The 13,191-nt window shown below is 46.9% G+C and overlaps 1 protein-coding gene across 1 annotated transcript; it reads left to right on the top strand.

The window, feature by feature from the left end:
• The first annotated feature begins 3,573 nt into the window (after positions 1 to 3,573).
• ADAMTS1 (ADAM metallopeptidase with thrombospondin type 1 motif 1) lies at positions 3,574 to 12,704 on the top strand. Its single transcript, XM_004324270.4, has 9 exons — positions 3,574 to 4,675; positions 6,310 to 6,656; positions 7,009 to 7,141; positions 7,528 to 7,695; positions 8,134 to 8,420; positions 8,630 to 8,816; positions 8,906 to 9,081; positions 10,360 to 10,535; positions 10,706 to 12,704. The coding sequence occupies exons 1-9, from the start codon at positions 4,027 to 4,029 to the stop codon at positions 11,403 to 11,405; spliced, it is 2,823 nt and encodes a 940-aa protein (XP_004324318.1). The 5' UTR covers positions 3,574 to 4,026; the 3' UTR covers positions 11,406 to 12,704.
• The last annotated feature ends 487 nt before the right edge of the window (positions 12,705 to 13,191 follow it).

Raw genomic sequence — 13,191 nt, 5'->3', positions numbered from 1 at the left:
ATGTATATGACCAGATTCTCTCATTTCATGGCTACTTGTTGAATACTTGGCATAGAATTCTCGAGAATTATCAATCCAGTATTGTATCTTTAAAATGTGTGAAACTTTTCTCTGTTAACAGGAGACAAGAAAGCTTTTAAAAGGTCAAACTGTTTGTTGTAAGAATATTTTTATGTCAAATATTTTAACTTTTATTAGGTAATCTCTACAAATAATCAAAATTGGTTAAGGTCAGTATATTAAAACATATCAAGATTTACATTTATATAAACTTATACGTAGTCTAGAAAAAGAAAATCAGAAATACGGCAGAGTTTAGAACAGCATGAGATCTTTTGGATGCATGTTTAAATCAAAGAGCAATCATTTTATAAGTGTGAGAGTGTGAAACTTATTTACAAGGACCCAGTATTTCATATCACTTTTACTAGTGCCATGCACAAATTCTGCTCTGTTGGTCTTGTTTCTACAGCGAGTTATTTTTTCAATTCACTATTTTCTTTATAAATATACATATATGTTATGTGTATATAGTTGTGTGTTACCACAAATGCATAAAGAGTGCTGATCTTTAAAAAAAAAAAAGTAAGTAGATTAAATGTTCTTCTGAGCATGGATGAAGTTTTTCAAGCTTAGTAATTGGCAACTCCTACATCCATGCCTCTGTTGAAGTGATTAAAAAAGAATCATTTCCCAGAACTACAGGTGCACAACAGATTGGAATCATTATGCAAAAGAACAGAAATCTGGAGAGAAACCCAGTGAATAAAAAAAGCCATGTTCCTGGCCACTTTTGCCTTTAGCTCTCTGTTTTTTTCAGCTCTATTTGGATATACAACATGAAATACGTAAAAATTATAATAGAGTTGAAGTAAGCCATTCAAGATTAGCAATGTATGCCTTGAATTAAACAAACTCCAATCAGAATGCACTGGAGGCAGAAATGAACTAAAGGCCAAACTTGCATTAATACATTTTAAAAGCTAAAGTTTATGTAGGGGAGTTGACAGATTGGAATGCATTACATGAGTTTTTAGAAAACTACATATTTTCTGCTGGTCTTTTGAATTTCCCATCCTGTACCAATTCAAGAGAATCACATTTTCCCTTATGGATGTGTTAGGCCTCTCAGACCCTAGGCCACCTCAAGTGTTTGAAATCTCCATCTCAAAGCCAGTCTGAGGACCCAACTGCTGATCACCGTGTGTTGTTTCCAGAGCCCTCTTCTGAGCAAGAGATGTGAAAATTTATTGATGGCTTTGTCGTCATGTTTCCATGATTCCACAGTCAAGATCTTGTAAGTGCAAAGTGACTTTTCCTCAAATGCTCCCCTAAGAATCTCATCTTTCATCTAGCTGGACAGAAAGAACAAATGAAATGAAAAAATAATAGTAATAATAACATTAAAAAAAATACTGTAACAGAGGGGGGAAATGTATGTAAAAAAAAAAAAAGGTCTGGAAATCAAACTGAGGAGTAGGTATATTTGGGAAATGAAACCTGTGAGGCAAAGAGGAATAAATCTTAGTTCAAAGAACAGCAGAATGAGTTAGGCTAGACAGTACAGAAATGAATGGGGCCACGCATTAATGTGTATGTCAATATTAAATTGGAAGGAATAATGGAATAGGGTGAGAGACTGGGTGAAAGGGGGTGGGCAGAAACAGGGTCAAATGGTTAGATGGTGGGAGAATGGAGGAGCAAAGAAAAAAACTGGTCATTGAGTTACTTTAACCTGCTGTTAAAATATATGTAATTTCTCGGTTACTCATTCAGCATTTATCTATTACAATGACCTTAGGAAAGGACAATTACGCTTAAGAAAGCATCCACACCTAAGTGTATGGGGACCAGGGGTTGTTTTAAACGCTTTGCTTCTCTGTGCCATTCTTTCTGATTTGATCTTTCCTAAAGAGTGGGAAGCAAAGATTTTGTTTTTGTTTTTCAAGTAGGCGATCTAGAACTCCGAGAGAAAAGAGGAAGTTGGAGAGGTTTTCTGAAAGCAAAAGTTGTAAGAAGGACGCGTTGGAGGACTTGCAGGGGACGCTTTTGGCTAGAAAAGAATGAAGTTGGGAAGATCTGGGGAGGAGTAATGAAAGGGACGAGATCAAACTTGGTGAAAACTGAGGGGCGGGAGCGGCGAGGCAGGAGACAGGGCCGGGCGAGGAAGTGGGAGCGCGCGAGTGTGAGGGACACGGGTCTGCCCCGGGTTTGGGGCGGTCGTTCTCACCATTGTCCCCGTGGTTTTCCGCCTGGGGAAACGTTATGAAACATTTCCTTCCTCTGTGTCATTGAACCCCTCCCTCTTTTTCGATGGAAGAGCTGCTCCGCTTTTGCTTAGGGACCTATCTAGGTGGAAAGGTTCAACTTTTCTCGCTTTCCTAACGCGGAGGCAGCCTTTTCCCTTCCTCGGGGAAGAGGAGGGAGGGGTCGGGGAAGGAAACCGACTGCTTAATTTCCCCACTGTACACTTTCTAGTCCCATCGATGCCGCCGCTCCCTGGGTGCAAAAGTGGGGTTCCTTGACGTTTGTGCCAAACCTGGCCTACGTCCTGCAGCTAGTAGGTGGAAGAAGGCAAACTGGGCGGGAGTTGATTATTTCTCGAATGAAGAGAATGCGCAGTTCCCTCCCTAGGCTCTGGGGAATTGAACCGCGCGTTCCAGATCACCTATTCCGGAAGTGTGAACCCGGGTTCCCACTGAGAAGTCTTTAAGGCTGGGGCCGGAGGGGGTCGGGGGGGGTGGGGAGATGATGGTGGAAAGGGGAAGGGCGAAGGTTTAAAATTTAAACCCATTTTAAAGTCAATGGCCTGGAATGTGTCTCCTGGCTTCCTCACGCAGACACGCTTTCTAGGGGACGCGCGGGCCCTATCGAGCTTTCCCGAGAAAAGTTGGGGCGAAGAGAGAGCACGCTGCAGCAAACCGGCCTGTGGCAGGCCAGGGAGATGGAGAGGTGGAGTGGGGTATTTTTCTAGAAAGGGGAGCCCTGGCTCATCTCCCAGATTGAAGAGGCGGGCGCTGGCGGGGGTGGGATGCGGTGAGAGAGGGGGCCGGCATAGGGACAGACCCCGGCAGGGAAATCTTCGAGAAAGGACTCCGCTCTCCACCCCGACCGTCCCTTCTGGAAAATGCAGCCCCACGCGCGAACTGCGCTCCCGCAAGAGAGGGACGGCGGGAAGGGACGGTAGTCCGGGAAGACGGCGGGGGGAGAGCGCGGTGGCAGGGAGTACCTTCTCCCAGCAGCAGCCCCAGACGTACAAAGTGCTGCTCACAGCGCCTCTCCTGCGCCTTCCGCCCCCAGACTGACGAGCCAGTGGCGCCGAGCCAGAGCGGAGGCCGCCCCCCCGCCCAGGCCCGCGGCGCAGAGCGCGGTTTCGCTCCGACTGAGTTCAGGGGGCGGCGTCCCGGGGATAGAAAGGCGGCCAAGAGGGAGGAGAAAGGGGGTAAGGGGGGGTGGGCGGAGACATTTTTAAAGACTATAAAAAGGCGGCCCGGGCTGCCCCGTTCTTGCACTCGCTGGAAAGCGGCTCAGAGTCTGGGGCCTTTGCATAGCCAGGGCGCGCAGTAGGGCCGAGAGGACAGAGCCCTGCGCAGAGCGAGGTGCACCGCGACCGAGGCGGAGACCGAAGCGGGGAGCTCCAGGCGCCGATCCTCGTGTGGCCCAAGGCCCCTCTCCCGGAGGCGTCCCAGGGCGCTCCGTGTCTCCGCATCAGCCACCCCACCAGAGCCTGCTGCGCGGTGCCTCCAGCTCTTCGCTAGAAGAAAAACTTCCCGCGCGCCGGCAGAACTGCAGCGCCTCCTCTCTAGTGACTCCGGGAGCCCCATCTGCGGCTGGCTCTGCGCGCACTTTCCAAGAATCATAGTAATTGTTAATTTTAACAATCCCGAGGCAGGCCAGCGAGGCTCTGCGCTCCAGACCCGAACAATAGCCCCTTCGCTCAGTGCGCGGCGGCGCGCGGTGCCTCCCGGGACTCGGGTGCCGCGAGCGGTCCCCGCGGAGTTCGGAAGGCGCACGGCAGGAGGCGACATGGGGAACACGGCGCGACGGTCTCGCGGCTCGCAGCCTGCGCCCGTGCTGCTGCGGCTGCTGCTCGCCGCGGCCTCAGCGCTGCTGGTCGTGCCGGGCGTGCGCGGGCGCCCCACCGAGGAAGACGAGGAGCTGGTGCTGCTGGCACCGGAGAGCGACCCAGGACACAGGACCACGCACCTCCGCCTGGACGCCTTCGGCCGGCAGCTGCTGCTGGAGCTGCAGCCGGACCGCGGCTTCCTGGCCCCCGGCTTCACGCTCCAGACGGTGGGGCGCAGACCCGGGCCCGACGCGTCGCGTTCTGATCCCGTTGGCGACCTGGCGCACTGCTTCTACTCTGGCACGGTGAACGGCGACCCCAGCTCCGCCGCTGCACTCAGCCTCTGCGAGGGCGTGCGCGGCGCCTTCTACCTGCAGGGCGAGGAGTACTTCATCCAGCCCGCGCCCGCCGCCGCAGCCGAGGAGGAGCCTCCGACGCGGCCCCAGTTCCATCTCTTGCGGCGGAGGCGGCGGGGTGGCGGCGGCGCCAGGTGCGGGGTCCTGGACGACGAGACGCAGCTCGCGGGGGGAGCGGGGTCGGAGGACGAGCACGCCACGGCGCAGGGGCCGCCGCGGGACCGAGCGACACAACGCATGGGACAGCCAACAGGTATCATTCCCAGAAGAGTGGTTCCCACTTGTCTCTCCATTCATCTCCCTCTCCCTACCTTCTCTGTGCTGCGCGACTTGAGGGTAGAGTCCTGTTCGCAGACGCGAGCCTCTGTCTGCGGACAGGACGGAGACGTGGTGTGGAGGGAATGCGGCTTAAGATTTGGGTTGGTGAACTAACCAAAGCCTGCTGGAGCAGTTAATTCCATTTGCCCTAATAATGAATGATCAAGAGAGGATAGACGTTATCAATGGTGTTTCTGCTAAGGAGAAGCGTTCCGATCCGGAAGGGAGAGCTGGTAACCCAATGCCTCCCACTTTAGTTGAATGTGAGCTTGTGCGACTTATTTCCACCTTGTTAATTTCTTTTTAACAATTATGCATGTGTCCTTTGGTCGAGTTGCAGCTTCGCGCTTAGTTTTGTAACCGCTGCCTGTTCGCGCACCCTGAGCCCAGAGGAGGGCAGAGATGGAGGGCGGAGGAGGGATAGTGACCTCAGAATGTGCAGCCCGCGAGCCTGGACAGCTGCGCTACGATTCCTGTTCTGCTGGCCTCTGTTCCCTTCCCCCCTTTAAGAGTCTGACCCCCGTCCGGCTGGCAGTGGCGGGGCCCCTCTTCAGAACCTGCTTGGGAGGTCTCTGCCCAGCTCGCACCGCCTCTCCGCGCCTCCCACCAGCCTCCCACTTTGCGCTCCCCCTCGCGGCCATAATTCTGCTCGGAAGCACTGTTGAAAGTTAGTCACCGGTGATCCTTCCTGCTCCGCCTTTCCCTGTTTCTCTCTGTTGTGTGCAGTGCTTCCTGTCTAGTTCTTTTCATTCTGTCACTCACTGGGGTGCCTTGTTTCTTTTTTGAACTTTCTCACGTGGCTTGTAAAATTTTCCTCTTCTCCCCTGTACGTCCGCTCCTTGAAGCGGTTACGTGCTCAGAGCCCAGGGTAGAACTTCCCTGGGGGCTGGGTCTCAGTCAGGAGTCAGAGGGCTCTTTTCGAAACAATCAGCCGTGGCCCCGTGGTCCGAAGCAGGAACTTATTTCCCTGGGGCGGTGGGAGTGGGGCAGTCGGCTTCTTGGCAGACTGGGTGGTCCTTGTGCCCGGATTTGGCAAGAGCAGAGCACCGCAGGGACCCGTGGAACGAGCGAGCAGAGCAGTGCAGGCTGAGATTTCCTCAGGCCCGGCCCCTCGGCAGAGGCCACAGCCCTGCCCTGGGCCTTCCACGTGGAGCCCGATGATCTCATTCAGGATTTGATTCCTGGCCTGTGAAAGAGTGACTCAGGGCTCTGCCTGCCCCCCTTGCTCCAAGATTTTACTACAGCTGGGGAGAATGGTTGCGCACACTGCCTTTTTCAGATTGTGTGATCTCAGAGAGGACAAAAGAAATCCTGTTAAAAAAAAAAAAAAAAAAAAGCCTGACACCCCTCAGAGGAGCACATGGCCTTTTTTTTATTTACAGTAAAGGAGAAAACTTTAAAAATAACATTTTCAGTGAAAAGAAATGCAAATATTTTTGTTATTGTTGCTCCGGGTGTATTTTTGTATTGTTTTCTTTGACTGGTTAGGCTTTCTTTATATACTCTGGGAAGGTAACTATCCTTGGCTAGACTGCCCCTGAACAAACTATCTTCCTTGTGTCTTTACAGGAACTAGAAGCCTAAGAAAGAAGCGATTTGTGTCCAGCCCCCGCTATGTGGAAACTATGCTTGTGGCCGACCAGTCCATGGCAGAGTTCCACGGCAGTGGCCTAAAGCACTACCTTCTTACCTTGTTCTCGGTGGCGGCCCGGTTATACAAACACCCCAGCATTCGGAATTCAGTTAGCCTGGTGGTAGTGAAGATCCTGGTCATCTATGAGGAACAGAAGGGGCCAGAAGTGACTTCCAACGCTGCCCTCACTCTGCGGAACTTCTGCAACTGGCAAAAGCAGCACAACCCGCCCAGTGACCGGGATGCAGAGCACTATGACACTGCGATTCTTTTCACCAGACAGGTGAGAGGAAGACATTGCCAACGATGAGAGTATTCTCTTGGGAATCAGTTTTGCAATAAGCAAATGTATGTAAGGCATTTTACCAGTATTTTGGCACTTATATTTTTTAATTGGCTAGCATGATTAATCTTCCTTATTTCTTTTAATATTTTAATATCTCAAGTTTCACAGTCTTTTTTGAATGGCCTTGGGGAAAATCTTAAAGTCACACAAAGTACTCCTAAAAGAACTACTCAACAAAAATGAATGTAGATGCCCTAAAGCACATGTGAAGTTACACCCTGCCAAAAAGTGAGATCACAAGGTTTGTGCTCTGTCTCTGTTAATACGGACATACCTTTGCTCCTTGTAGGACCTGTGTGGCGCCCAGACATGTGATACTCTTGGGATGGCAGATGTTGGAACTGTATGTGATCCCAGCAGAAGCTGCTCGGTCATAGAGGATGACGGCTTACAAGCTGCCTTCACCACAGCCCACGAATTAGGTAAGTCTGTTTTAGAGTGAGAGTTAACCCAATTCATGAATTCAAATTGATAAACTATGTATTAATTTAAGAGGCAGAGTCTTCAGGTTATATTGCTATTTTAAGGTGCCAGAGCTCCCTAGAAACTGCAGAAAATATTTTTCCACTCTTCTCAACATGGTCATTTTTATTAGAATTCAAAGTAAGGTAGTAGGAGCTATGGACGTATTTGGAAATTTACGTTTGTTTACACCCTGTGAAAAGTAGACATTGTCTCTAAAATAGATTATCTCTAAAACACATTTCTTCCTCTAGAAATATCACTTTGAGACAAATGAATCCCTGTTGGGGAAAAAAAATGCTGCAAATGACCTGTATTCTAATGTGGGTTTCGGATGTCTTCTTAGGCCATGTGTTTAACATGCCACATGATGATGCAAAGCAATGTGCCAGCGTTAATGGTGTCAACCGGGATTCCCACATGATGGCGTCAATGCTTTCCAATTTGGACCGCAGCCAACCCTGGTCTCCTTGCAGTGCTTACATGATTACATCATTTCTGGATAATGGTCATGGTAAGATGCTCCAGCTACTCTTTCTAGATGTTACCCAACCATCCACATGTAGGGTACTAATGAAACCAGCTCTTTCTTTCTTTTCTATTCTTTTTATTTTCCCTCCTTCAAAATGACTTTCATTGTCAACCGCATGCATTTTTAGATCTTAATTTCCAGTAAAAGATAGTGCTTCTGGTCAGGTAGCTCCCAGAGTACATTAACTTGAGTTTTTAGCAGAACAATGATTTCCTGTCATTGTTAATACAGAAATATCCCATTAAGAATAATATCTTAATGATAGTTTAAATATCTCTGGCATTTTCCCCCCAAACTCTTCAACTTTCAAATTGCTTTGCTATATATTATCACTTTTGGTAAGTATTTTCTGAAACTGATCTACCCCCTGCATGCTTTAATTTGCTATTTCTTAATATTCATTGGCATTTTTCCTTGCAGGCGAATGTTTGATGGACAAGCCCCAGAGCCCCATACAGCTCCCCTCTGATCTCCCCGGGACCTTGTACGATGCCAACCGGCAGTGCCAGTTTACATTTGGGGATGAGTCCAAACACTGCCCGGACGCGGCCAGCACGTGCACGACCCTCTGGTGCACAGGCACCTCTGGCGGATTGCTGGTGTGCCAGACCAAACACTTCCCCTGGGCCGACGGCACCAGCTGTGGAGAAGGGAAATGGTGTGTCAACGGCAAGTGTGTGAACAAGACTGACAAGAAGCATTTTGATGTGAGTTTTCCACTGCAACACACGCTCCTTTAAGATTCAGAATTGAAAGAGACCAAGTGATGCTAAAACGTTAGATACCACGTTAGCATCCCGACCTGTGGGCTCTCGCAGGGATACAGGATAGAGTCGTATTCCATGTCTTTCTCTTCTATTTCCTGAAAAGGTCTCTGTAGAGGTTTCTAACGCTGATCATTTGTGTCTCCATTTAGACTCCTGTTCACGGAAGCTGGGGTCCGTGGGGGCCCTGGGGAGACTGTTCAAGAACGTGTGGCGGAGGAGTTCAGTATACGATGAGGGAGTGCGACAACCCAGTCCCAAAGAACGGAGGGAAGTACTGCGAGGGCAAGCGTGTGCGCTACAGGTCCTGCAATATTGAGGACTGTCCAGAGAATAATGGTGAGTAGAGAGAAGGTGAAAAGGATGCGCTGCAAACGGGTGGTTGAAGGCCGGAAACGGATAACATCATCGTCTCCTTCTCTTTCCAGGAAAAACCTTTAGAGAGGAACAGTGTGAGGCACACAATGAATTCTCCAAAGCTTCCTTTGGGAGCGGGCCCGCAGTGGAGTGGACACCCAAGTACGCAGGAGTCTCACCCAAGGACAGGTGCAAGCTCATCTGTCAAGCCAAAGGCATTGGCTACTTCTTCGTTTTGCAGCCCAAGGTAGTGACTTTTCTTCAGACTTTTTGCCTAAGAAACAAGGCCTTAGTTTGCTCCCTTTTCATGCCAGCTCTGTTGTACTTCCTTTAATTTATATATATATATATATATATATATATATATATATATAAAGCTGAGATTTTAATTTATTTATTTATTATTTATGGCTGCGTTGGGTCTTCGTTGCTGCACGCGGGCTTTCTCTAGTTGCAGCGAGCAGGGGCTACTCTTCGTTGCGGTGCGCGGGTTTCTCATTGCAGTGGCTTCTCTTGTTGCGAAGCATGGACTCTAGGCACGAGAGCTTCAGTAGTTGTGGCTCGCAGGCTCTAGAGTGCAGGCTCAGTAGTTGTGGCGCACAAGTTTAGTTGCTCCACGGCATGTGAGATCTTCCTGGACCAGGGCTCGAACCCATGTCCCCTCCATTGGCAGGCGGATTCTTAACCACTGTGCCACCAGGGAAACCCTAATTTATATATTAACGTGTTCAATTTCAAGTTAGAACTGCTTTGCTTCTAGATACATTGGCAACTGCTTGCTTTGAGTTTGGTGCTGTTTTGGGCTATGAATGAAGCTTGAATCCAGTGCTTATGATTCTTGCAATGGTTTATTATTACTCCTATATGCGAAGAAAAGCCCTTTACACATGGTTAGGTAAATTATGTGTTAACATGGAAACCATCCAGTGGTTTTGGAAAATAGTTTAGGTGTGGCCCGAAGTACTTGTTACTGGGTGACTAGCAGTAGTATGTGCAAATGGACTTATTAAAATGAAAGTCTGAGCATTGAGAACTCTTGTGTTTGAGAACATATACTGAACTAATGGAAGCATTGTTCTGCTGAGGAGATAAATCTGGCTCTGAGGTAGAAAATAGAATTGAATTTGGTTGAAATTATCATGTGTCATTATCACTGTAGGCTATGAAAACAGTCTCCAGTTGCAGATTCAACATTCAAGTGATTTATTCAGCACCTGTTATTGCCAGCTAGTATTCTAGATACTGGGGGTACAGCAGTAAACAAATTGACAAAAAGCTCTGCTTTTGTTGACCTTAGCTAAAAGTGAGATAGGATACAAATAATCCAAAAATTTATAATATTTTCAGATGGAAAAAAAAGCCAAAGAGAAGGATAGTGTGTGCCGTGTTATAAAGTACTATTTTAATTTTGCTAGTCAGGAAAGCAAAGATGTAATGTTAACGAAGAAAACTTTCAGAACTATCCTAGCATCATCTCTTGCCCTTGTTAATGTGTAACACCAGGTACGTGCCCTTCCTTTTTCAGGTGGTAGATGGCACTCCTTGTAGCCCAGATTCCACCTCTGTCTGCGTGCAAGGACAGTGTGTAAAAGCTGGTTGTGATCGCATCATAGACTCCAAAAAGAAGTTCGATAAATGTGGCATTTGTGGAGGAAATGGATCTACATGCAAGAAAATATCAGGATCAGTTACTAGTGCAAAGTAAGTGTTAAAATGCCACAATCCTGAAGGTCTTATCATTTCAATGTAACTTTTTACAGGTCTGGTAAAAATTACATTCTTAAATGATTACCTGGTGTTTTAAGCTAAGTATTGATTATATGATTAGCTGGTGAATGAGAGATTTTTATATCTGTTTTCCTTGTCTGCAGACCTGGCTACCACGATATCGTCACAATTCCAACCGGAGCCACAAACATTGAAGTGAAACAACGGAATCAGAGGGGATCCAGAAATAATGGAAGCTACCTTGCCATCAAAGCTGCCGATGGCACATATATCCTGAATGGCGACTTCACCTTGTCCACTTTAGAGCAAGACATCACGTACAAAGGTAGTGTCTTGAGATACAGTGGCTCCTCTGCAGCGTTGGAAAGAATTAGAAGCTTTAGCCCTCTCAAGGAGCCCTTAACCATCCAAGTCCTGACAGTGGGGAATGCCCTTCGACCAAAAATTAAATACACCTATTTCGTGAAGAAGAAGAAGGAATCTTTCAACGCCATCCCTACTTTCTCCGAATGGGTCATTGAAGAGTGGGGCGAATGTTCCAAGTCATGTGGACAGGGTGTGCAGAGAAGGCTGGTGGAGTGCCGAGACCTCAACGGGCAGCCCGCTTCAGAGTGTGCAAAGGAAGTGAAGCCAGCCAGCACCAGACCTTGTGCGGACCTGCCTTGTCCCCTCTGGCAGCTGGGGGATTGGTCGCCATGTTCCAAGACTTGCGGGAAGGGTTACAAAAAGAGAACCTTGCAGTGTCTGTCCCATGATGGGGGTGTGTTATCTCATGAGAGCTGCGATCCTTTAAAGAAACCTAAACATTACATAGACTTTTGCACAATGGCAGAATGCAGTTAAGCAGGGGTGGTGTTGAGGGAAAAGGGCAGTGGGGAAGGGCTGATGCACTGAAATCAAGAAGGCTGGAGGAATCCAGTGCACCTTGCCGGTGATCAATGAGGTGTGCCGATGAGTTGGGAGGTACAGGTAGGTAGAAAAGAACTTAGATCATCAGAATTTCCTGCCAGTTACAAAATTGATAGGGTAGTTTATGAGGATCATTAATAGCTGACCAATAATATAGCATGAGAAAGCCCCAGGGCATTATTATTTCTTTTGTTAAGTCTGTGACAAGTTTTTACAAAAATAGAAACATTTGTCAAAGTAAGTGTGAGAAATACTACAATCCCTGTTTCCTGGTACTGATGAAATGCTTTGTATCATGGAGGTTGGGAAATGAAAAGCAGGAGGAAGATGAGGTTTTTGGTTTAAGATGTGGCTTACTTTACCTCACTACCTATGGAGGGAGAAAGGAATACACATAGGATCTTTGACCATCACTGTTCCTAACTGCTGTGGTTTCAGAGAATGTTTATGCCATCTCTTCTGCTGAGAGTTAAGAATTCAGTCCAGCATGAGAAATGCTTAGCAACATCCAGTGACTCAAATGACTCCATCTTTCCTTTCTTGTGCCGTTATTGTGTCTTTATTTGTGAATTCATTTTGACGAAGAAACAATTCCATGTATTTGTAAAAACAGCATTAAGTCTACAAGGGGAAGAAAAGCAGTGATGTATCAGATGCTGGTAAAAGCTAGGGGAGGCCCGTTGATCTGGGTACCTCCTACATTTTTTCCTCCTGAGGTAAGCCTACTTAAGGAATGTGGATGTGGAAAAAAAACCAAAAAACAGTTTGTGTCTGAAGAAAGTCAGTAAGATCACACAAAAAGAATGTAATGCCAGAACAAGAATGGGGTGTGTACAACAGGGTCCCCAGTGTTTGGGGACATTGAGATCACACATCTCACGGTGGGGAGGCTACTGAGGGGTAGCGGGTCCATCCCCAGCAGCTGGTCCAACAGTCATATCCTGGTGAATGTCTGTTCAGCTCTTCTACTATAAAAGAAAATGACTTTTTTCCATATGTATATAGTAAAATATGTTACTATAAATTCTATGTACTTTATAAGTATTGGTCTGTGTGTTCCTTCTAAGAAGGACTATAGTTTGTAATAAATGCCTATAATAACATATTTATTTTTATACATTTCTTTCTAATGATAAAGCTTTTAAGTTATATCGCTTTTGTAAAAGGTCATATAAAAATAGAGTATTTATACAATATATGTTACTAGGAAATAATAAAAGGACACTTTTTGAACATGTGTCTATTTTTTTTAATGGGAATTAATTCCTGGGTAGGAAATCTGAAACTCAGATGTTGAACTTTTGTTTGTTTTGTTTAAAAAATGTCTGGTTTATTACTTTTTTAACACTGATAAAAATGTTTCATTGCATACATTTTTTTAAAAAACATCTTTATTGAAGTATAATTGCTTTACAATAATGTGTTAATTGCTGCTTTATAACAAAGTGAATCAGCTATACATATACATATATCCCCATATCTCCTCCCTCTTGCGTCTCCCTCCCACCCTCCCTATCCCACCCCTCTAAGTGGTCACAAAGCACTGAGCTGATCTCCCTGTGCTATGCGGCTGCTTCCCACTAGCTATTTTACATTTGGTAGTGTGTATATGGCCATGCCACTCTCTCATTTTGTCCCAGCTTACCCTACCCCCTCCTCATATCCTCAAGTCCATTCTCTAGTAGGTCTGTGTCTTTATTCCTGTCTAGGCCCTAGGTTC

This window comes from Tursiops truncatus, chromosome 4, assembly GCF_011762595.2.
Source record: "Tursiops truncatus isolate mTurTru1 chromosome 4, mTurTru1.mat.Y, whole genome shotgun sequence".
NCBI classification, from domain to species: domain Eukaryota; kingdom Metazoa; phylum Chordata; class Mammalia; order Artiodactyla; family Delphinidae; genus Tursiops; species Tursiops truncatus.
This window is presented reverse-complemented; position numbering and strand designations above follow the sequence as displayed.

Bases quoted from the DNA above. Each gene is read 5' to 3' on its own strand.
- ADAMTS1 (XM_004324270.4), top strand. From the start codon at position 4,027: ATGGGGAACACGGCGCGACGGTCTCGCGGCTCGCAGCCTGCGCCCGTG. The intron at 7,696-8,133 runs GTAAGATGCTCC...TTTTCCTTGCAG, and splicing joins ATTTCTGGATAATGGTCATG to GCGAATGTTTGATGGACAAG. The intron at 10,536-10,705 runs GTAAGTGTTAAA...CCTTGTCTGCAG, and splicing joins GGATCAGTTACTAGTGCAAA to ACCTGGCTACCACGATATCG.